This window comes from Pleurodeles waltl, chromosome 10 (assembly GCF_031143425.1).
Source record: "Pleurodeles waltl isolate 20211129_DDA chromosome 10, aPleWal1.hap1.20221129, whole genome shotgun sequence".
Taxonomy (NCBI): Eukaryota; Metazoa; Chordata; class Amphibia; order Caudata; family Salamandridae; genus Pleurodeles; species Pleurodeles waltl.
The window spans coordinates 220,926,686-220,950,924 of NC_090449.1; the positions used below are offsets into that span (position 1 = coordinate 220,926,686).

General features: G+C 46.3%; 1 protein-coding gene across 3 annotated transcripts in view; it reads right to left on the reverse strand.

Moving 5' to 3' along the window:
* The window catches only part of ABCC1 (ATP binding cassette subfamily C member 1 (ABCC1 blood group)), an 872,430-nt gene that overhangs the window by 192,719 nt on the left and 655,472 nt on the right, over window positions 1-24,239 (reverse strand). For all 3 annotated transcript variants that reach the window (XM_069210194.1, XM_069210193.1, XM_069210195.1), the window contains one exon: window positions 21,094-21,404. In XM_069210194.1, the coding sequence (XP_069066295.1) occupies window positions 21,094-21,404 (311 nt within the window). The remainder of the gene's footprint in view (window positions 1-21,093; window positions 21,405-24,239) is intronic.

The window sequence follows — 24,239 nt, forward strand, 5'->3', positions numbered from 1 at the left end:
GCTTTTGACAGGTTCTTTAAAGATCTGTTATGCGTGCCTTAGCATTCCCGGGAGCGTAGGCAGGCTTTGATAGGTGCTATGGGTGGAGCAGAGGGTGTTGAAAAGGAAGTCATCCTCGACAGGTTCTGAGTGTAACGACACGTTATGGAACTCTGCTGCCCTAGCTACCACCTGTGCATACGCTGTGCTGTCCTCAGGTGGTGAGGGCTTGGTAGGGTACGACTCAGGACTATTGTCTGATACTGGGGCGTCGTATAGGTCCCAAGCGTCCTGGTCATCTTGGCTCATGGTGGTATGAGCTGGTGAATGTGACGGAGTTTGTGCCGGTGATGTATGAGTTACAGGTGGAGGAGAGGGTGGTGAATTTACTTTCTTCACCACTTTTGCTTGTGGTGTTTGTTCTTGTGTTTGGAACTCGAGTCTCCTTTTCCTCCTGATTGGGGGAAGAGTGCTGATCTTCCCTGTCCCGCTCTGTATGAAGATCCGTTTCTGGGTGTGGTCTACGTCAGTGGTTTGTAACTCTTCTTCAAATCTGTGTTTGCGCATTTGAGAGGACAGTGATTGTTCCTCTGAATACGAGCTGGCAGTCGGTTCGGTTGCTGGGCGTTTTGGCACCGAAACTGTGTCTTTGCTTGTTTTCGGCTCCGAGGAGAATTTTCTCTTTTTTGTAGTCGAGCCTTCTCGGCGTCGATCATCCTCGGTGCCGCTGTCTCTGCGTCGAGCAGCTTCGGTTCCGCTGTCTCGGCGTCGACCCTTTTCGGCAGCACTTTCTCGGTCCCGAGATTGCTGCGTGCCTGTGTCTCGACCCGAGTCGGACGATCTCGGCACCGGTTCGCCCTTTTTCGGTGCCGATGGACGGTCACCTATTTTATGGGTTGAGCCATGGCCTGTTGGCAGTGGCGTCCCCTGGGCCTTGTCTCTTTTCCCGTGTGGTGCTTGTTTCGACGTCTTACTCACGGTTTCTTCGACGTCGAACTCCTCCGAGTCTGATTCATGGATGGAGAAGGCTTCCTCTTCTTCTCCTTGTTCCTCGAACCCTCGTTGTCCTGTCGGCGTGGACGCCATTTGCAACCTTCTGGCTCTTCGGTCACGGAGCGTCTTTCGGGACCGAAACGCACGACAGGCCTCACACGTTTCTTCCTTGTGCTCGGGCGACAGGCACAAGTTACAGACCAAATGTTGGTCTGTATATGGATATTTACTATGGCATTTAGGACAGAATCGGAACGGGGTCCGTTCCATCGGTGTCGATGTTACACGCGGTCGGGCCGACCAGGCCCCAACGGGGGTCGAAGTTACCCCGAAGGGCTACCGGAGCTCTTCACGATTCGGTGTCGATTCTATCTAACCCGATACCGAACGAAACAATACCGACGTAGTTTTCCGAAGTTCTGACTATCTTTCCGTCCCGAAACCTGGAGCGAAAAGGAACACGTCCGAACCCGATGGCGGAAAAAAAACAATCTAAGATGGAGTCGACACCCATGCGCAATGGAAACAAAGGAGGAGGAGTCCCTCGGTCTCGTGACTCGAAAAGACTTCTTCGAAGAAAAACAACTTGTAACACTCCGACCCAACACCAGACGGCGGACTATGCACAGCATGTGTATCTGCAGCTACACATGCCACCGAACAGCGGTACAACACACAAATAACGAGACTACTAGGTAACAGATACAGATACTAGGACACAGATGGAATAACAGTGAATAACAGTGACAACGTGATTACAATACAATACAGAGAATACACAACAGGGAGAGACGGTGAGGAGACAGAGACAGACACGACAGAGCAAACCTTACTGCCCACCACTGGGCCACCAGGGATGAGGCGCAGGCGGGGGCCTGCGAGTGGAGAAGGGCCTCGAACCCGGGCAGCAGCGGCAGTCAGGGACAGAGCACCTGCAGGGTGCGCTGCGCGACAGGGGGAGCGTCCTGTCCTGACAACAAGGTCAGAGAACGTGGAAGGGTGTCACTACCTTGGGTAGAAAAGAAGCCCTCATGCGAAGGACCACTTTCTCAGGGTGCATGGCAAGAAAAGGTAGCTTAGATGACAGAGCCTGGAGTTCACTAACTCGGCAGGCAGAAGTAATGGCAACTAGAAAGACAGACTTTATAGTTAATAGCCTTAGCGGACATTTGTGAAGCGGTTCAAACTGGGTACACATAAGGTAAGTTAAGACCAGGTTGAGATCCCATTGGAGTATGATGAATGGGATAGGAGGAAAATGATGTATGAGGCCTTTAAGAAACCTCCCAACTGTGGGAAATTTAAATAAGGAAGGCTGACCTGGTAACCTTAAGAAAGCACAGATAGCAGAGATATATCCCTTAAGAGTGCCCAGGGTGGAACCCTGCCGGCAAGGGAAAGAATAAAGAGAAGAACTTGAGAGAGAGGAGCAGAACGAGGATCAACAGAATTGTTGATGCACTATGCCACAAATTTCTTCCAACGACAGGCTTTACACAGTTTTGGTTGAGGGACGCCTGGCTGCCAAGGTAACGTCACAGACTTCGGGTGGTAAGTCGAAAGACGTCAACGGTTGCAGCTTGATCTCCACGCAAGAAGTCGCAGAGTTGACAGGTTCGGGTGGTGGACCTTCTCCTGCTGCTGCATCAGAAGATCCTCCCAAAGAGGCAGTATGATCGGAGGAGCTATGGCCATGTTCACGAGCTCGGGATACCAGACTCTCCGGCCCAGTCCGGAGCCACCAGTATTACTTGGGCCTGGTTTTGCCTCATCTTCTTCAGAACTCTGGGCAGAAGTGGAACTGGCGGGAAGGCATACAGGTGGCCTGAGTTCCACTTGCAACGAAAAGCGTCGCCGAGCGAGTGCAGCCTTGGAAACTCCAACGCGCAAAACAGCTGACATTGCGCGTGCTCTACGGAGGTGAACAAGCCTAGCCAAGGCTCACCCCACTGCAGGAAGAGACCTTGCACCACCTCTGGATGGAGACGCCATTCGTGGTCGACCATGCATCGTCGGCTGAGTTTGTCTGCTCTGGCATTCAAGGAGCCCGGCAGGTGTTGAACCACCATGGTAATGCCCTGATGTTCCAGCCAAGTCCAGAGACGAGGGGCCTCTTGACAGAGTCCACGACCCCATTCCGCCTTGTTTGTTGCAATACCACATGGCGGTGGTGTTGTCTGTGAACACCTGCACTGCTTTCCCCTTGAGGGAGGGAAGAAATGCTTTCAATGCTAGTCGAATCGCTCGGAGTTCCAGATGATTGATATGGAGACCGGTCTCTGCCTCTCCCATGTGTCAATCCCATCCCAGAAGTGACGCATCTGTCACGATCAGAAAGTAGCGGGAATAGCGACCAGGACCTACTTCTGGCAACGGAACCCCTTCTATAGCCCCTTTGGCCAAAAGGGCTTGGACTTCCTCGCGGAGAAGCGCCACATGATCCTCTGATATCCAATTGTATGAAGGTGGCATGGCTGGAGAAGGTGTCTCGAAGGGGAGGGAGTAGCCCCTTCAGACAATTTGGAGTACCCACCTGTCCGAGGTAATGGCTTTCCACTGGGGCAGGTGATGGCATATCCTGCCACCTACTGGCTCCTGAAGTACCTGTGGTCTAGGAAGGCTTGAAGGCTGCGGTGGGGGCGGACTGGGCGACCCGCTGCCTCCTGATCCCCAAGAACATGGGATCCCACGACCACGCAGGGGCTGTACAGCATTGCGCGGGTCTGTGGCCAGGTGGAAAAGGATGCGATTGGGTGCCCCTTCCGTAGCCACAAAAGGGGCAAAAGGCGGACTGCTGGGGTCTAGGTGCGGGTGCGAGGCCAAGGGACCGGGCGTGGCTCAGGAATCCTTAAAGCGCTTGAGCGCCGAGTCCACCTTGTCTACGAAGAGACGTGTGCCATCAAAGGGCATGTCCATCAAGGATTGCTGGACATCCCCCGAGAAGCCAGACGTTCTTAGCCAGGTATTGCGTCTCAATGCCACCATCGATGCAACCGATCTGCCCAGAGAGTCGGTCGTATCCAGTCCTCAGCGAATCATGAACTTAGCTGCATCCCTCCCATCTATTACGGCTTGGGACAGGACAGTCTGGACCTCCTTCGGAACTGCAGGCGACTGTATCCCACAGAGTATGGGAATAGCGTCCCAAAAGGCATGCAGTGTTCACAGACCGCAGCGTTAGACTGCTGGAAGAAACCAACTTCTTCCTCAAATTATCCAGTCTTTTTGATTCCCTATCCAGGGGTGCAGCAGGGAATGCGCCAGGTGAAGAAGAAGCCTGAATGACAAGGCTCTCAGGCATGTGGATTTGGGTCAGGAATTTTAGGTCTGATGTCGCAGGCCGATGGTGGCGGGCAATCGTCCTATTCACAGGAGCCCCTGTGCTGGGTCTGGACCAAGTACCCAAAAGGAGCTCTGTCAGTGCTTCACTGAAGAGTAAAAGGGGCTCGGAAGAGGAAGACCCCGGATGAAGCACGTCGGTTAGGATGTTAAGCCTAGCCCCCACAGAAGGAAGCTTGAGGTCCAAGACCTCAGGCGCCCTTCTCACCACCACAGAGTAAGGAGCACCCTCTTCCGTAGCCACGCTAGGAGAAGAGAGCATACCAGTGTCAGGGGAGGTGTCTAGGCCACTGGCATCACCCAAATCCTGCACCCAGTTCATTTGTGGGTCAAGCTGGTACTCTAAAGGGTCCAGCGACCCCTCCATACTCTCCCCGTATCAATCCCACATGAATAAGGGTCTTGATCAACTCTGGGCCCAGGAGAGCCCATAAAGAACGGAATCGGCATTGATCGCCGTCGATCTGGCTCTGGGTCGTCTGGTATGAGCATGGGATCGTCAATGTATGACCCAATGCTGGGGAATGTCGCCGTGCAGGACCGGTGTTGGGACGGATCCGCGATTGGATCCGGGGCCGAGGGCTTTGAAACCGAAAGGACCCCAACCGACTCACCTGTGCCCGAAGGCTCCAAAGGTGGGTCGGACCACCTAAAAATTAGGCGCATGGCCTCATAAAACTGAGTGGGGTGGGGTGGCTCCGGCTTCCGGGAAGTCGGGGAATCGCAGAGCCGACCCAGAAGGAGGCTCCGTTGACAGAGGCCTAGAGCGTCAACGTATCATCTGATCGACGGGGTGAAGTCGAAGAACGCTTGTCTTTCTTCAACCTTTTGTTTTGTGACCCGAATGTCCCGATAACTTGGGAGGACGATGAGCGGTGGGACTCCGCAGCCGATCGAGACCTTCCTCTCGAACAGGACCGTGAGCGCCGCGAAGTTGAGTGTTGGGCCGCTTTGACCTTTAGGAACTGCTCCCTCAAAGCAGTCCGGGTTCATGGGCCGACACTCTGAGCACCCTTCGGGTCGTGATCACGCTACAAACACCATAAGCACACAAGGTGCAGATCCGTCACCAACATAGTTCAGGAGTCGCAGGGCTTGAATCCGGTCTTGCGGGACATCCCTTGACGCATCCACGAACTCATCAAAAATATGGCAAAAATGTCAGTGTAGTCTAAAAATGACTGAGGTAGCTCTTCTCTGGATCTGCGCGTAGGCTGGTGCGGAAAGAAAAGAACAGACGTCAGCGCGCCTGGGTGGCACCTACATACAACTGCGACGCCAATGATGCCCACGGAGTCGACCGACACCACCTGACATGCGCAGAGGATCCAGTCTGACGCCTGGGGAAATTCAAAGGTAAGGAATCTGCAACTAGAAGTCTCTATCAGATGTGGCTTAACAGCTCACGAGCTGTGTCACTGATTCAGTTTTTCGGCTTTTCAGTTATTGACAGTGCATTTCATTTTTGTGAAATCTCACTCACCCTTGTGCCAAATCCAACCAGTATGGTGGTAAAAAATGACAAAACCTGCTCTGCTGTAATTGGGCATCGCAGCACACCCATGACACGCTAGGTGTCTCGGGTGGGACCCCCCGATGATGAAGTGTAGGAGGTTGGCTCTGTATATACTATTTCAAAGTGAGAGATAGTGTGCACAGAGTCCAAGGGTTCCCCTTAGAGGTAAGACAGTGGCAAAATTAGATAATTCTAATGCTCTATTTTGTGGTAGTGTGGTCGAGCAGTAGGTTTATCAGAGGGTAGCGTTAAGCATTCGTTGTACACACACAGGCAATAAATGAGGAACACACACTCAAAGACTTACTCCAGGCCAATAGGTTTTTATATTGAAAAATATCTTAGTTTATTTTAAGAACCACAGGTTCAAGATTTACAGTTAATACTTTAAATGTAAGGTTCTTCACTTAGATACTTTAGTAACTGAATGAAAACAATATCAGGTACAGTCTCTGTAAAAATGGCAGTAAGCTATTTTCAAAGTGGACACAGTGCAAAAATCAACAGTTCCTGGGGGAGGTAAGTAAAGGTTAGATTAGGAGGTAAGTAAAACACTTACAAGTCTCAGTCCAGGGGCATAGGCAGCCCACCGTTGGGGGTTTCAAGGCAACCCCAAAGTTACCACACCAGCAGCCTAAGGAGAACAGGTTGCTCCGGTTCCAGTCTGCCAGCAGGTAAGTACCTGCACCCTCGGGGGCAGACAAGGGGGATTTTGTAGAGCACTGGGGGAAGCAAAACACACCCTCAGCGGCACAGGGGAGTCGGGTACAGTGCAGTGTACAAAGCAGGCGTCGGGTTTTGTATAGGTTTCAATGGAGGGACCCGGGTGTCACTCTAGTGGTGCAGGCAGTCACGGGGGCTTCTCGGGACAGCCACCACCTGGGAAAGGCAGAGGGTCGCCTGGGGGCCACTCCTGCATTGAAGTTCGGTTCCTTCAGGTCCTGGGGGCTGCGGGTGCAGTGTTGGATCCAGGCGTCAGGTCCTTTGTTACAGGCAGTTGCAGTCAGGGGGAGCCCCTGGATTCTCTCTGCAGGCGTCGCTGTGGGGGCTCAGGGGGGTCATCTCTGGTTACTCACAGGCTCGCATTTGCCAGGGAGTCCTCCCTGAGGTGTTGGTTTTCTGCAGGTCGAGCCGGGGGCGTCGGGTGCAGTGTATAGAGTCTCACGCTTCCGGCGGGAAATGCGAAGTCTTTGGAAGTTGCTTCTTTGTTGCAAAGAAGTAGCTGGTTTTGAACAGGGCCGCTGTTCACGGGAGTTTCTTGGTCCTGTAGTCCAGGACAGTCCTCTGAGGCTTCAGAGGTTGCTGTCCCTGTCGGATGTGTTGCTGGAGCAGGTTTTCGAAGTTGGAGACAGGCCGGTAGGGCTGGGGCCAAATCAGTTGTAGTCTTCTTTCTTCTCTGCAGGCTCGTAGGTGAGCAGTCCTTTTTTCAGGTTGCAGGAATCTGATTTCCTGGGATCTGGGGAGCCCCTAAATACTGAATTTAGGGGTGTGTTTAGGTCTGGGAGGGCAGTAGCCAATGGCTACTGTCCTTGAGGGTGGCTACACCCTCTTTGTGCCTCCTCCCTGTGGGGAGGGGGGCACATCCCTAATCCTACTGGGAGAATCCTTCAAACACAAGATGGAGGATTTCTCAAGGCAAGGGTCACCTCAGCTCAGGACACCTTAGAGGCTGTCCTGACTGGTGGGTGGTGACTCCTTGTTTTTCTCATCATCTCCTCCAGCCTTGCCGCCAAAAGTGGGTGCCAGTGGCCGGAGGGGCGGGCATCTCCACTAGCAGGGATGCCCTCGGCCACTGTAACAAAAGGGGTGAGCCTTTGAGGCTCACTGCCAGGTGTTACAGTTCCTGCAGGGGGAGGTGAGAATCACCTCCACCCATTACAGGCTTTGTCCCTGGCCAGAGTGACAAAGGCACTCTCCCCATGTGGCCAGCAACATGTCTGGTGTGTGGCAGGCTGGCAGGAACTGTTCAGCCTACACTATAAGTCGGGTAGTTATTCAGGGGGCATCCATAAGATGCCCCCCGGGTGTATTTTACAATAAATTGCACACTGGCATCAGTGTGCATTTATTGTGCTGAGAAGTTTGATACCAAACTTCCAAGTTTTCAGTGTAGCCATTATGGAACTGTGGAATTTGTGTTTGACAAACGCCCAGACCATATACTCTTATGGCTACCCTGCACTTACAATGTCTAAGGTTTTGCTTAGGCACTGTAGGGGCATAGTGTTCATGCACATATGCCCTCACCTGTGGTATAGTGCACCATGCCTTAGGGCTGTAAGGCCTGCTAGAGGGGTGACTTACCTATGCCACAGGCAGCATAGCACTCTGAGGGGAGTGCCATGTCGACTTAGTCATTTTCTCCCCACCAGCACACACAAGCTGTGAAGCAGTGTGCATGTGCTGAGTGAGGGGTCCCCAGGGTGGCATAAGACATGCTGCAGCCCTTAGAGACCTTCCCTGGCATCAGGGCCCTTGGTACCAGGGGTACCAGTTACAAGACACTTACCTGAGTGCCAGGTTTGTGCCATTTGTGGAGACAAAGGTACAGTTTAGGGAAAGAACACTGGTGCTGGGGGCTGGTTAGCAGGGTCCCAGCACACTTTCAAATCATAACTTAATATCAGCAAAGGCAAAAAGTTACGGGATAACCATGCCAAGGAGGCATTTCCTTACATGAAGCATGCCACCAACTTGGTTGGTTGGTGAAGGGTCTTCTTTAACATCCTGCATGCGTATCTTTTCACAATTTTAGTGTTTGGAACATCACAGAAGGATGTGGATCCATCAAAATGATATATTACAAAACTACGTCTTTTTCTGGGGGATTGGCTGGGTTGGGGGCACCTGCGTTTTTGGTCCCGGGTTCGGCCTTCATCTAGGGAATCCAGACATGTTTGAAAACTAGACACCAGGAGGAGTTCAGGGAGCTGTGGCTGGCGCGGATCCCCCAACATTTTCTTACTCAGACTCCTATGCAAACCTCAAACTTTGCTTAAAATAAAGCACATTTTCCTCACTTACCTTTGTAGGATCACCACGCCGGCACAAATTCCCTACTACCCAGCGTTCCCCTCAGTCTCCCAAGTAAAGTGATACCTCACTTTTGTGGGTCCCCAAAGCAGTCAGCCTAAAAATGTATAACAGAAGAAAATTGTGCTTCTCAACTTGCTGTGCTGTTCCCTCAATCTCTACACGTTTTTGGCCTTTTCCTGTTGCAGGCACCTGGACCACCCACACAAAGTGAGTTATTTTTATCGACATTTTTATCAGCTGTCCGTGATCCAGCATTTGTTTCACACCAATTTCTGTCATTAGGGGTATGTCCCAGTAAAATACCAAATTCGTGCTGGAAAATGTGGTTTTCCGATTCAAGTCTGCCTGTTCCTGAAAGCTGGCAAGATGGTGATTTTAGCACGGCAAACCCTTTGTTGATTCCATTTTCAGGGAAAAAACACAAGCCTTCTTCTGCAGCCCTTTTTCCCTTTTTTTTTTTTTTTTTTTTTTTTAAACAAAATTGTCACTGTATTTCGAGTAATTTCTTGGTCTCCTCCAGGGGAACCCACAAACTCTGGGTACCTCTAGAATCCCTAGGATGTTGGGAAAAGAAGGATGCAAATATGGTGCGGGTAGCTTATGTGGACAAAAAGTTATGAGGGGTTAAGCGCAAAGTGTCCCAACTAACCCCCAAAAAAAACGCCTGCCACTTGAGGGGGGAAAAGGCCTGGCAGCGAAGGGGTTAAAGGCTAATTAATAAAGGAGAAAACACTTTCCACGTCCAGAGTTAGACAGAAATCTTGCATTTTAGTTTAGATCATCACGATTATTCTGTTGTTATTGAATGGACTTCAAAGTGTGTGTTGCCATTCACAAGTTTTTCCTCTATTAGCAAATGTCTTAAGACTTGGACATCCTTAATCCAAAGGCCCCAGCATGCAATACCAAGCACAATCTAAGCGGGCACAGAATTCTACAACCATAATTCCCAATGGTTCCATGTAGACATTGAATAACAAGCACTGGCATAGCCACTGTGTTTCGCTTTTGGCTTCACCTTTGGTTTTTACCCACACTGCACACCATCACTGATGCTGTGCAGCACGGCTAAAGATTAGAAAGCAACAAAAACTTTGATGCAGCTGCCTTTGTTATTTTGTAGGTGCCTGCGTGAAGCAGGCTCTTTTTTGTTTCTTTTTAGTTACCAATCCAAGTTGGAATGTTAACTAAGAAGAAAATAAACCACGCAAAAAAGCTTTTCTGTTTTCTTAAGTGAGCAGAGGAGTGGAAGCAATAGGTGGGATCAATAAGGGACAATAAGTGACAAAGGTGTAACACTTGGAAGGACGAAAAACCAACACAGTTGAGGGCAGGTGGAATGCATAAACAACATGGTACAGGACAGGAGGAGGGGGAAAAAGCAATACAGAACAAGGAAGCAATATGGAAGAGGGCTGAGGAAGGGCATCCGGCATAAAGGATTATGAAAGCAACACCGAGGGAAAGGGTGGGTGGAAGCAGCTAATCAACCACAAGAGAGGGGACGGGAGGTTTTCTACCATGTCCTCATCCTCACTCACCATAGACAGCTCACACACTAAATGGAGGACCTGGGTTAAATCTACCAAAGTTTTTAATCTTATTTAAAAAAACTGTAAACGCACAGGTTTGAAAAGTTGCCCTCACCCACTAAGTAGTGGCATGCTTCATCATTGGGCACGCAACAATGCCCAGGTGCCAACTTAACCTTCCTGGGTTGAGCGTTTTCTGTTTTCAAACCTTTTGTCAAAGCGGATACCACTGTTTTTTACAGGATCTGCCATATGAATCCTAACTAACTAAAACTGTTTAGGGAGGCGCCTTCTAAACCTAAATCTAATCTAAGCATGAGTGCAGAGGAATGTCTATCCCTTACCATAAAAGACAATGAATTGTTCGTGTAACTTTCATGCATAAAGCAAGTAGGCTGGTCGTGGAATCTTACTATGGTTAAGAGAATTCTGGTTGAGGTCTACTGGCCCACCTCTGTAAAGTTCTGCTTCTATGTGAATGCTCAGACTCTTATACTACCATCACAAGAGTATTAAGCATGTTTTATTTTTAGTAGAAAGGGTAACACATGCATGGTGTGCATCAGTCAGAGTAATGAAGGCCAGTGTTGTCAATTTCGGTATCCATGGTCTAGCACAGGACAAGGTGGAGGGTGATGTAGACCTCCAAAACTCATAAAAATGTTACTGTTTCTTCATTATCAAATATGAGAGCGCCTTCAAGTACTTGAGTTCAGGATGTCTGCATTACAAAAATACATTTGTTTCATTTAATTAGGTAAACTCTTGCTCCATTTTTATTAAGAATCTAGCCCAAATATAAGGTACACAAGACCTCTGAATTGCCTTTTAGTTCATTAACAGAATTTTCATCAGGGTAGGGGCAGGAAAGTTTCTCAGTTAATGTTTAAAAACTCTAAATTTTGCTAAATATTTTACTAAAATATGATTTGGTAGTGCACTGTTATGTACAGACAGCACAGTTTCCATTGAAATAGCCTCACACTTTCCCACTGACATGTAGCTTCATTGATAAAACTATATAGCGTATAATGTGTAAAAATAATATTTCAGCAAACATTTATCATTTGCATATCATCAAGTAAAGTGGCCTAGTTTGTTTAGATCATATTAAAATCTTTGTTTTCATCGCAAGTAAGAATTACTATAAAGTGCTTTCCTAATTGCTGGTATATTTTAAAATATTTTTAGAGTAAATTAACATGCTATTTAAGTGTAGTGCTTTAAGGAACAACTGACATCCTACAGTCTCATTTCACACTGTACTCTAGCACAGTGGTCTGGTACTTGACTTAACAAAATCCACTAACTTTTCAGTCAGAGAAATATCTCCTGGATAAAATAAACAACAATGTGTAATAAAATACACACTGACATTTAACCTCTTTTTGCGCAAACAGCCAAGATGACCAGATAAAAATAAGATTGAAAGCATCTCTGTTACTCTCTGAATGAAAAGAACGCCTGTTCTTTGTTAGCACCTGCTCTCATGCCAGGGGTAGAATTTTCAAGTAAAGACAATGCTCGCAAACAATGGAAGTGTATTGCTTGCATTCCTGTAGCTGGTGAGATGACATTCAAGACACTGAAGTGAAGAATGGAGACAGGGCTGTCTTTAGAATTTCAACAAGCCTATGGTTAGCAAAAAGCTCACCCCAAAATAGTTTTACATTTTGAGACAGGGATCCACATGCCCTTTCTAGAAGTTGTGTGTAAAGGTGGGACCAAATCCAGCCCACTTTGCTCTAGTTTCAACTATTTTAACCAAGGAAGGGAGTGCTCCACAGAGAACTCCTAGGATTGCATTGTGACCAGGGCTAGTGCTAGCTTGATAGCCAGCCATTAGAGGTTAGGAGACATCACCTGAAGTCTGGATTTACTGCAGGAGTTGTGCTTCTGCCATGAAGCACCTAGAAGCCTGAATGTCTGTTGAGGGAAGAAGCTTTTATGGCCCTGCAGAATAAGAAATTGTTCAGTAAAGAGTGAGGTACAGTGTGTCCCTGGTGGCTGTGGCACATCCAGGAAGAAGCAGAATGCACAAGAGTGTTTTCAAGGAATCTCGCTGCCTGTGCCACCACCCTCCACAGACATTCACTCCAGTTCCAGGTGGTAATCGCAACACCATCATTGCTCAAGGGCAAGTCAGGGCTACAACTGCCTTACTTCGAAAGGGCCAGTTTGGGGCTACATCTGCTACAGTAGGCCCAGATGTCAGCTGCAACTGTTGATTGCTAAGGACCCTTCAGGAGTGCACCTCCTTTGGTACACTCAGAATCTCAACTCTTCAGCACTCCTTATCACCTTACCGGGAAGCTGCACCTGTGACAGTGGAGCCGCACTATCAATATCTGTCGGTTCTCCATGGCTCTTCTGAGTGTGTGGAAGACCCGTGCTTTGGGTACGTGGCAGCATCTGAAAGAGCTTGCTAAAACTCTTCTATCCATTACACTGAGAAGAGGTAAGAAAGATTGAGCCAAGGCATGTTTACATCTGAGACAGGGAAACTCAAAAACCAGGGAGATCGCCTGGAAGGGAAGAGAGCGAGGGAGTGGGTTTAATGTAGTGCACACATGAGAGCACCCACTCACTAACAAGTGTATGATAGTTGAAGTGTGTAGTACTTAGTACAACTATAAAATTAATTAGCTTCCTTGCAAATACAACCACTTTTCTGGACATTAATGTTATTGTCTTGTTGGTAGATTGTGAGCTCTGAACATGAACACCCAACACCAACTTCCAGAGAAGCCTGTAACAAAAGTTTCATACTTAAAGGGGTAGTTTTGCAGCTTGAAGAATTGCCTGGTTATTCTGCCATCTAGTGGTTGGGTCCGGAATCCTCATGTATTTTATCCCCCTCCTTTTCTTTTCGGTTTTTGTTAGTGAGCATTGCATTGACGGTAACTCCATTCAGTGGCGTTGCCGTGCTTCCACCAGAAGCTTCCACCTTTGGTCGCCATCTTTAGATTTTATTCTTTTCCTCTTTCATCTTCCTGGTGGAGGTGGATGGGTCGCTTGTGTATCCAGAAAAAAATTCTTCAATCTGCAAAACTACTCCTACAGTTAAGAAACTATGATTTGCAGCATGAATCGTTTCTGGATTCACATGCGGTGTACTGATTACGCTAGCAGTATGGTTCTCTTGTAGAGGATGGGTTGAAGATCAACTTCAATTTGAGAATAAATGTTTTAGTACCGTCTGACTCACCTGAGCTTCCTTGCTCATTTGGGTGTCTATATAGTAATGCTTTGTAAAGGTGTGCGTGGATGCCCACGTAGCTGCCATATAAATCTCTTGTGATGGTGTGTCTGCAAGAAAGGCAATGGTTGTCCCTTCCTTGTTCAGTGTGCCTTAGGTTTAGAATCCAAATATTTCTCCTGCCATTGTGTGACACACGTATTGTCTCCGAAATCTATCTGCCCACTGTACTCTTAGTGACTAGTTTTCCTGTTATGTTTTCTGCAAATGAGACAAATAATTATTTTTATTTCATAAATGCTTTAGTTCTCAACATATATCACTCTTCTACTGTCTAAATTATGCAAAGCTCTCTCTGCTTGATCCTTCGGGTTTTGGAAATTTGGTATTTGAATAGTTTTACTCATATAGAACTTTGAAACTACCTTTGGTACAAACTGTGGATCTGTCCTCATACCAATTCTGCCTTTGTGAATTTGCACATATGGCTCTTGTATTGTAAGAGCTTGTATTTCGCTTACTCTCCGAAGCAACGTTATGGCCACCAAAAGGCAGTCTTTAATGTGAGCATCTTATTGGAAATGCTATGTAATGTTTCAAACGGTGGTTTCATCAACTGTGCTAACATCAGGTTAAGGCTCCATGTTTGTGCAGATACCTTCCTTGAGGGTGCTATTCTTTTGCCCCTTTTAAGAAGTGTTTTATTGCTGGTGCAGTGAACCAACTTCTTCCTAAAGTACCCCTTATGTAAACTACTACTGCCGCTAGATGAACCCGTAACTGCCTATAAGTCAACTTACAATTCATTAGGTGTTTTTAGTATTGTAATACTGTTGACTCCTTAGTGTTCTTTAGTACACCATAAGAAATATTTCTCCCATTTTAAAGAATAACACCTTCTTGTTGTTGGTTTTCTTCCTTCTTCAGTTACAATCATAATCTTTTCAGATAACTTTCGGTGTCTGAACTCTATGTCTTCAGGATCCAGGCTGCTAAGCTTAGGCCTTCTGGTTCTGGTTGTAGGACTCTTCCCCTGTCCATGGATAACAGATCTTGTTGATTAGGTAACATTTGAAGCCTTCCCCTTGCCAACTGGATTAGATCTGAAAGCCAGGTTTTCCTTGTCGACTGAGGTGCAATTCAAATTAGCATCATCCTGCTTCTTTTGCATTTGTTGATCACCCTGTGCAAGAGCGGTATTGGAGCAAAGGTGTAAGCAAACATCCCTGACCAATTTATCGACAGTGCTTTTCCCAAGGACTGGTGGTGATGTTGTCAGGATGCAAAGCTTTGGCATTTTGCGTGCTCTTGTGTAACAAATAGGTCGATTTTCAGCGTTCCCCATTTCTGAAAGATTATTTTGAGCACTTTGTGATTCCACTCCCATTCGTGTGAGCAGGAAACTTGTCTGCCGAGCTTGTCTGTCTTTACATTGTCCTTCCGCGGCAAATGTACTGCAGTTAAAGATATTTTCCTTTGAATGGCCCAGTTTCACAGTTTGAGCGAGACTTGATAACTGCGGGGATGTGTTCCCCCATGTTTGTTGATGCAGAACATTGTTGTAGTGTTCTCTGTTTGTATTAGCAGACTTACCTGATAACTGCCTCTGAAATGCTTTTAAAGCTAGGAACACAGTTTCTAATTTTAGGATATTGATGTGTTGCACTGCCTCCTCCCACTTCCAAAATCACCTGACCTTGAGTGAGTTCATATTGGCTCCCCATCCCATATGTGAGGCATCTTTTATAGTTATTGAAGGATTTGGTGGTTGAAATGTCCTTCCCTACGTTGTATTTGTTCTGTTCCACCACGCTATCTTCATTTCTACTCTTCGCATAACAACCACTAGATCTTCCCAACACCATGTCACTTGTGACCGTTGATTTTTAAGCCATTCCTATACCAGTTTCATGTGAAGTCTTGCATATGGTTTTAAGGGGATGCATGATGCCATCTTCCCAAGTAGCTTCTTCACTGTCCTCACTGTCAGAGATTGCCCCTTCCAGGATTGGTGAGTCTCTGCCATCAATGACTGAGTTCTCTTCTCATTTGGAAGTACTTTCCTTAAATGGAATTTATTCTTGCTCCCAGAAGAATATGTTCCTGTTCTGGCTGTGTGGATGATTTCCTTGTGATTATTGAGAATCCCAATGTGAATATTGTCTATTACCTGTAATATGTGATCTTTCATTTTCCCTAAGAGTCTGCTCTCTCCAGCCAATCGTATAGCTAAGGGAATACCTGAATATCCCATCTTCTGAGGTGCGCTGCTGTCAGGCACTTTGTGAATTCTGTTGGAGTGGATTTTATATGGAAAGCCAGTACTGTGAACTGATAGTGAATCTTGTTTTCCACAAAGCATAGTTTTGTGCCGTGCATTAATCCGAATGTGCAAGTAAGTGCCTTTAAGTCCATAGCTGCCATGAAGTCTCCCCCCTGTAGTTGAGGGATTACTTTTTGCAGTGCTATCTTGAATTTTTGAGTCTTATTGAACTAGTTTATGAACCTTAAGTCTAAAACTGGACGAACTTTGTCATCCACCTTGGAAATAAGTAAGTATGTTCAATAGTGTCCCTTGTTTTCCTGTCTTGTTACCCTCTTCATAGCGTTCTTAATAGCAATTCTTCTACTTCCTTTAGGAGCCATGCTGTTACCTTCTAATGTATGTTTCTGGTCTCTTGCTGCTGGTGGAATTTTGATGAATTGTATGCACTATCCAAACTGTATCAAATTTAGAATCCATTTGTCTGAAGTTATTTTCCTCCACTCAAAAAGGGCAATATTTCTTAATCTGGCCCCTTCTGGTGTTGAGTGTAGGTACGAATGGTGATTGATGTTGCCCTCTTGTTTTTTCCTTCGCTGTGATGGTACCTGTGCAGTGCTTGATGGTACCCTTGAGAGGCTTATTAGTGCGGAGTTACATGTGAGTAGGGTTTGATCCTCCCCTGTGACGCATTCCTCCTCAAAACTGCATGACACCCATCAATTTTGCTGCCTCGTCATTTTTTTTTAAATGATTCAGCGTGTCTTCCACTGACCTGTCAAAAAGCTGTTCCCCATTGTATAGGCTACTGATGTTTACTTGTACATCTCGTTTGAATCCTGAGATTCTTAGCCGTGTGTGCCTTTTGAGGGTTACCCCCATCATCATTTGATGGCTGGATGTATCTGCTGCATCCAAGGCTGACTTCCGGCATGTGCTGCAATGTCTTTCCGATTTTCAACCAGGTGTGCCGTTCACTTCCTGTACTGTTCTGGGAGGTGCTTCATTTGCTTTCCCATTTCCTTCCAATGCTGCTGTGCATGTTGGTTCAAGAGCGCATTTGAATTGACAATGCGCCACTGGTTAGCAGCGCTGCATTCCACTTTCCTCCCATTGAGCTCCACCTTCTTGCTCTCTTTTTTGGGAGTGGGTCAATTGCTGTTGGTACATTAGCTCTTTTCCTTGCTGTTGAGACAATGATAGAGTCTGCTGGTACTGACCCTTTCATATAAGCTGGATACTTTGTCGAGTTCTCATTTTTTCTCAGCTCTTGGGGCTACTCCTATGCAAGTAGCAGGCTCCTGAAATGCTTCCCTTACCTGGTCCAGAACACTATTTTTATTGTGGTTTTTCTTCAGCCTAACTGAACTTCAAATTTTTCAGCCGCCTGTTTGATGGCTTGATTGCACATGCCTATGACATCAGTGGGAGAAGGCCTCGAAAGGTAAGTGTCCACTCCTTCTTCCAAGGAATTTGCTTCTAACTCCTGCCATCGGTCTAGGTATTCAGTTTCCAAGCCTTGAAAGCTTTCCATGAGTTGGCCTTCCTCTCCCTCATAGAAGGGTTTTTCATCCTCTTCTTGAGCTCTGAAGTCAGTGGACTGAAGTCAGTGGAGTCAATTCCTCAACACCCTTGTGTCCAAATTCCTTGTGCGCCGAAGCCTTTTGTGGGGTCCTGAAGCCCCCGAGACTCTTGTGGAACACCTTCTTTTTCTGGAGGAGGTAAGCCATTTCGCCCTCGAATCTTTTTAGTTTCTTTTCCATCTCTGTGACACACTTCGTGGTCGAGAATGGACTGTTTTCTCTTACTTGCGGGAGGATCTCTCAACAAAACTATGGCTGTCAAGCTTCAGCGGTCATATTTTGGCTCGTCCCTTTTAGATGTCGATGCTTCTTTATCCTGTAGGTTCGACGGCTTGGGCTTTTCAGGAGTCTTTCCTCGACTTGATTCACCCTCAAGGGATCTGTGGGACTCCTCTTCTCTGGTCGTGCCTGCCAGCAGTGCATGTTGTGACGCTGTGGCTCCCCTTGCAGTCCGCAAGTCTGTTTTCTTAGAGTCTGACAATTTTTCGCTGCAGAGGGCACTCATCTCGCTCTTCTTCTTGTTGCCTGTTCCTTGACATCAACAAATTTCACCCCCTCGTCTGACATGTCTTCTGCTTCCTCTGCGACATAGTCCTCCTGTTCACTAGAGAGGCCCAAGTCCCTCAAAGATGGTGTTGTCTGCTGGGTCTGCATGCTGTGGTGAGCTCTGTCTCTCCCCGGCAATCAGCGTTTTTGGTGTAAATGCCAAGCATGTGTTGCAGTACTCACTCGGTGGTTGACAGGGAGGCAGATGTTGCAGACTGGATGTGTATACTTCTTAGCAACCTTGTGATGGCATTTCTTACAAAACTGAAATGGTGTTTTCTCCATCTAGGCCCTTCAGGGAGCCCTCCGAGCGGGCATTCTTCGAAGATCTTATCGACTTATTGAAAATGACCCTCTTTTAATCTTCCACTCCAGTTCTTGCATAGGTGTTATAGGAGAGTCCAGTAACATGTTCACCAAATGTTTCATCTATTTGTCACAAACTTTTTCCCTGTGTTGGAGATCCTTCAGTAAGCTTGGTGGAAATAAAGAATTCAAACATAGTGACCAAAGATGGGAGCTTCCAGAGGAAGCACAATGACGTCACAGGGACACCACATGGAGGTACCATTGACACCCATGAACAAACAAAAAACAAAAAGAAAAGGACAACAAAATACAAAAGAGTTCTGGATCCAACCACTAAATGGAGGAATAATGCACAGCATGTGAATCTGAAAAAAAAAAAAGAAACACGTTGAATAACTGCCTGTTGTTGCTGCCCTAAGAGTTAAGTGCTGAAAGGGGTTGAACTTGGCCTAGTTGGCACAGCCATAGTAGGACAGCTGGCAACACCAGTGGGAAACTCTCTCATCTCCCACAGTTGAGGGCTGCAGCCTTTTCCTTCCCTGTGGCCCCTCCAAACAGTGTCTGACATAAATTCTAACAAAATTAACTCAACTGCTCAGCCAACTGAAATCAATTCAAGGAGACGGATAATACACAACTGACTGTAATTAGTATCAACATATATTCAACAATCAAACATGTATTCATGAATGCTACCAAATGGTGTACAATTAATGGTTTTAACATCCACAAAGCGCAGTGCAAAATGTTGACTAAGTGGAGTGTCAGAGTTTCATAGTGGAGTGACATAGAATAAAAGGTGGCCAGAGATGCATACTGTACTACATTAATAATTAGCGCTGTCAGTGGATGATATTTTTAACATTTGCCATTCACATCTTTTTGTCCACCACTAATCATAATGAGTCAAATATAACCGTTCTATTTTGCATTTCAGCAACCTCATTTAACAAATAACCACTCAAAACATTTGCACTTCTGAAATGCAGCTTCTTTTGAGTAAGCGTCATCATATGAGATAGTAACACCTATGCCTACTAGAACAACCCACTGCTTGCAGATACAGGATGGAATGGATAAATAAAACACATATGGACTGCTGGCATGGTTTTTCTAACAATAGTTGCATCCATACTTCCTGTAGACACAATCTGTTTTTAGCACATGTATACAATTTGACCTGCCACCTAATGATGTATCCCAAAGGGGTAGCTAAATATGAGTTTAAAACAATGAAGAAATAGTATAGCTGTTTCCTGAAGTGAAAGAGTAACTGCGGCTATTATTAAAGGTTCAAAACAATAACAGTACATTCCATTCACTGCATTTCATTTGCCCCAATTCCTTCATACTTGGTGCTGAACTCTGGAATACTACATAAATGTAACCATTTTATGTAAAGTGTTGGTTTGCGACAATGCATCTTAATACTTATTTTTTTTATTTTATTTTTTACACAGATGATCACATCTTTAAAATGTGAAGTTATTTTGGAATTGTTTCCTTATTAGATCTTGCCTGTGACTGCGCGTAAGCAGAATGAGCTCTCGCTTGCAGAAGATAGTGTTTACAAGGGGCTGGCAGCTGGCTCATTAATTAACATTCTTTAGCTTCATAGTCCACTCTTATATGCTGCCTTTTGATTGGCCAGCGTGTGCACGCTTTCCTTCCTTTTCTTTTGGCCTGAGCATGGACCAAATACTGATAGCATTAACTTGATTGCTCTACTCCGCTGATTTCTCTGTAACTGAGGGACTCCTTTTATTTTTTCTCCTTACCTGTCATCTTTGTTGAACCTCTTGCACCAGTTTTACAAGGCCACACACACACTTCAAAGATTCTCTTTTCTCTATTGAAATAGATGTTTATTGTAACCGATGTTATCTGCTTTCATTGGGACAAAAAGATATGAACTGCTGCCAAAGTATTTTCACTATGACATGGGCAAAATTGATTACTTTACTTAATATGATCTTTTGCCAAATGTCATTTTTTTTCTTTTTCACACATGTGGAAATTAACTGACTTGTTAGAATCACTGGGGTGTTGTTCAAAGACCTAAGTATTGGCAAAGCCAACCGGTCTCGCCTTTGAGACTATTGGGTATGCCATTGCCTTTAGTTCATACTGTACAAGGCATTGGCAACTTTGGCATTGATTTGAAGTCATGCTGTATAGCAGTGTGGCTACTGGGAGGCTGTGCAGCATGGCTAGAAATATTAGTAGAAAAGGACTGACTCATTCAGCGCTAATGCACTTGAAAACAGACGTGGCTGCATCATAGTACTTTTTAAAATTAGTTTTAACCACATATTGCAAAATATCTGCGCTGCTGTACAGCAGCCAAAAGCTCTCAGAAGGGAGACATTGGCTTTGCCAATGATTTTTTTATTTCTATTCAGGTAGGTTCTGCCTACGGACATCAGCATTTCTCATTGGCACCTTTCATGAGTGTTAAGTTATCTATCTTCAACTCATTTAAAGATGGATCGCTCACCACCTGGTGGCAGAAAGGCTTGAGGTACCATTGTCCTTTTCGGATTAATTACTACAGTCTGCCACAAACAGAAGAATACATAACCTGAGATATGAAACATCATTCAATATCACAAAACCCTGTAATTCAGCCTTTGGGTAAATGTAAAAAAAGGTTACAGCATATGTGTCTCTGGCAAACCTGGCAAGTTCCTTTCTCATGATGTAAAGTATTTTCTGACTTAAACAAGACAAATTGAATCAGACATAATTTGCCCATTGCTAAATACAACTTACAAAGACATATAATCATGACTGGTTACCTGAACGAAAAAGTAAATGATCCCCAATGGTGGGATGATTACTGCAGCTATTGGTGTGGACAGCAGAATGATGATGCATGCACCAATTACGTTGAACATCGATCCCATGAACATTTTGATTATTTGCGGGATAGTTGAATCAATTGTTTCAATTTCTCTTGAAAAGCGGTTTACAAGGTTCCCACTGGGTGTTCGTTCAAAGAAGCTCATAGGTGATCGAAGGACATTATGAAGCAAGTCCACATGAAGGTACCGAGAGGCAAATATACCACCAATAGACACTGACATTGAATATCCAAAAACAGCAATACCTACAAAATCAACAAAATAACACCTTTAATATTTTTAAGTGACATCTTAAAAACTAAATTATTCAAGCACAAAACAAGTATTTAAAAGGGATATTAACACGAATTACTAAAATAATTACTTATTCTAAAATCAGACCTTGAAAATAAATTTTTTTTTTAAAAAGGTCGGAGCGGAGTTAAAGAGAGAATTCACATGTCAAACATTCCCACCCTGTAGGAAGTTGGCTCTGTATATACTATCTCAAAGTGAGAGACAGTGTGCAGAGTCCCATGGTTCCCCATAGAGGTTGATAGTGGCAAAATTAGATAATACTAATGCTCTATTTTATGGTAGTGTGGTCGCGCAGTAGGCTTATCAGAGGGTAGTGTTAAGCATTTGTTGTACACATAAAGGCGATAAATGAGGAACACACACTCAAATACTTAACTCCAGGCCAATAGTTTTTAGACAGAAAAATATATTTTCTTAATTTATTTTAGGACCAAAAGATTCGAGATTTGAGGTATGTACGTAAAATGCAAGGTACTTCACACAGGTAAGTATTGAGCTTTGATTCAAAGCAGTAGTAGTCACAGTTTTTGTTAAAATGGCAAATAGCTATTTTAAAAGTGGACACTGCAAAAATCAACAGTTCCTGGGGGAAATAGTAAACGTTAGTTTCTCAGGTAAGTAAAGCACTTACACAGTCAGTCTCCTGGGCATAGCCAGCCTACTGTTGGGGGTTCAAGGCAACCCCAAACCCCCAGCACCAGCAACACAGGGACGGTCAGGTGCAGAGGTCAAAGGAGGGCCCAAAACACATAGGTGCCTATGGAGAACAGGGGTGCTTCGGTTCCAGTCTGCTAGCAGGTAAGTACCTGCGTCCTCAGGGAGCAGACCAGGGGGGTTTCGTAGCGCACAGGGGGGCACAAAAAGGCACACAAAACAGACCCTCAGCAGCACAGGGGCGGCCGGGTGCAGAGTGCAAAGTAGGCATCAGGTTTGCTATTGAAAGCAGTGGAGGGACCCGGGGGTCACTTAGGCGATATAAGCAGGGCACGGGGGTCTTCTCGGGGCAGCCACTGACTGGGCTAGGAAGAGGGCCGCCTGCTGGTCACTCCTGCACTGGAAGGTGGTCCCTCTCTGGCCTGGGGGCTGCGGTTGCAGTGCTTGGTCCAGGCGCCTGGTTCCTTGTTACCAGGCAGTCACGGTCAGGGGGAGCCTCTGGATCCTCTCTGCAGGCGTCGCTGTGGGGTGCAGGGGGGTCGACTCAGGTTACTCATGTCGGCGTAGTCGCTTGGGAGTCCTCTCTGCGGTGTTAGTTCTCTGGAGCTCAAGCCGGGGGCGTCTGGTGCAGAGTGAGAACTCTCACGCTTCCGGCGGGAAGAGAGAGTTCTTTAGAAGTTGCTAAAAAGTTGCAAAGTTGTTGCTGTTTTTGAACAGTGCCGCTGTTCTCTGGAGTTTCTTGGTCCTCAGAGGTCGCTGGTCGCTGTGCAGGTTCTGGAGACTGGCCGGTAGGGCTGGGGCCGAGTCAGCTGGTGTCTCAGTCGTCTCTGTGGGGCTTTCAGGTCAGCAGTCGTCCTTTCTTCAGGTTGCAGGAATCTGATTTCCTGGGTTCAGGGTTGCCCCTAAATACTACATTTAGGGGTGTCTTTAGGTCTGGGGGACAGTAGCCAATGGCTACTGTCCTGGAGGGTGGCTACACACTCTTTGTGCATCCTCCCTGAGGGGAGAGGGGCACATCCCTATTCCAATTGGGGGAATCCTCCAATCTCAAGATGGAGGTTTTCTAAAGGCAGGAGTCACCTCAGCTCAGGGCACCTTAGGGGCTGTACTGACTGGTTGGTGGCTCCTCCTTGTTTTCCTCATTATCTCCTCCAGCCTTGCCGCCACAAGTGGGGGCAGTGGCCGGATGGTCGGGCATCTCCACTAGCTGGGATGCCCTGGGGTGCTGTAACAAAAGGCATGAGCCTTTGAGGCTCACCACTAGGTGTTACAATTCCTGCAGGGGGAGGTGAGAAGCACCTCCACCCAGTACAGGCTTTGTTCCTGGCCTCAGAGTGACAAAGGCACTCACCCCATGTGGCCAGAAAAGCGTCGGGTTGTGGGAGGCTGGCAGAAACTGGTCAACCTAGCACTAGGAGTCAGATGGATATTCAGGGGGCATCTCTAAGACGCCTTCTGGGTGTATTTTACAATAAATCCCAAATGACAAAGAATGTCCATGCAAAGTGTAAATACGTATGTACAAATATAGACAAGTATAATGTAATTAACGGCTACAGGCATCCGGGGAGGAGGGTGGGCGCATATAAATCTACAGCACCACATGCCACAAACCGATGTTTTCAGGTTAAGTAACCTAATCCGTTCAATGGCATGTGTGGCTGTAGATACACATGCTCTGCAAAGACTGTAAAGCAGTACCTCCATACAAGCAGTGGCTAGCCTGTGGGCATATGACTGGAAAAGTCTACATATCACTGCCTGACCTATGCTAGCTTGTTGGAGTGCTAAAAAATCCACACAGCAGAGTTTTGTGAAGGCGTGTGGTGTAGACCACGTAGCTGCCTTGCCAATGTCAGCTATGGAATGTTTCCAAGAAAGGCCATAATAGCTCCCTTTTTTCCAGTAAAGTGATCTCTGGGAGAAACAGGTAAAGGTCTTTTGTCCTTAACATAGCAAGTTGGTATGTGTTTGACTATCCACCTGGCTATGCCTGATTTGGATACTGGGTTGCCTTTGAGGTGGAGGAAAGGCTACAAATGTTTGCTTGGTCTTCCTAAATTCTTTAGTTCTGTCTATATAGAACATGAGTGCTCTTTCGAAATCTAGTGTGTGAAGGGCTCTTTCCG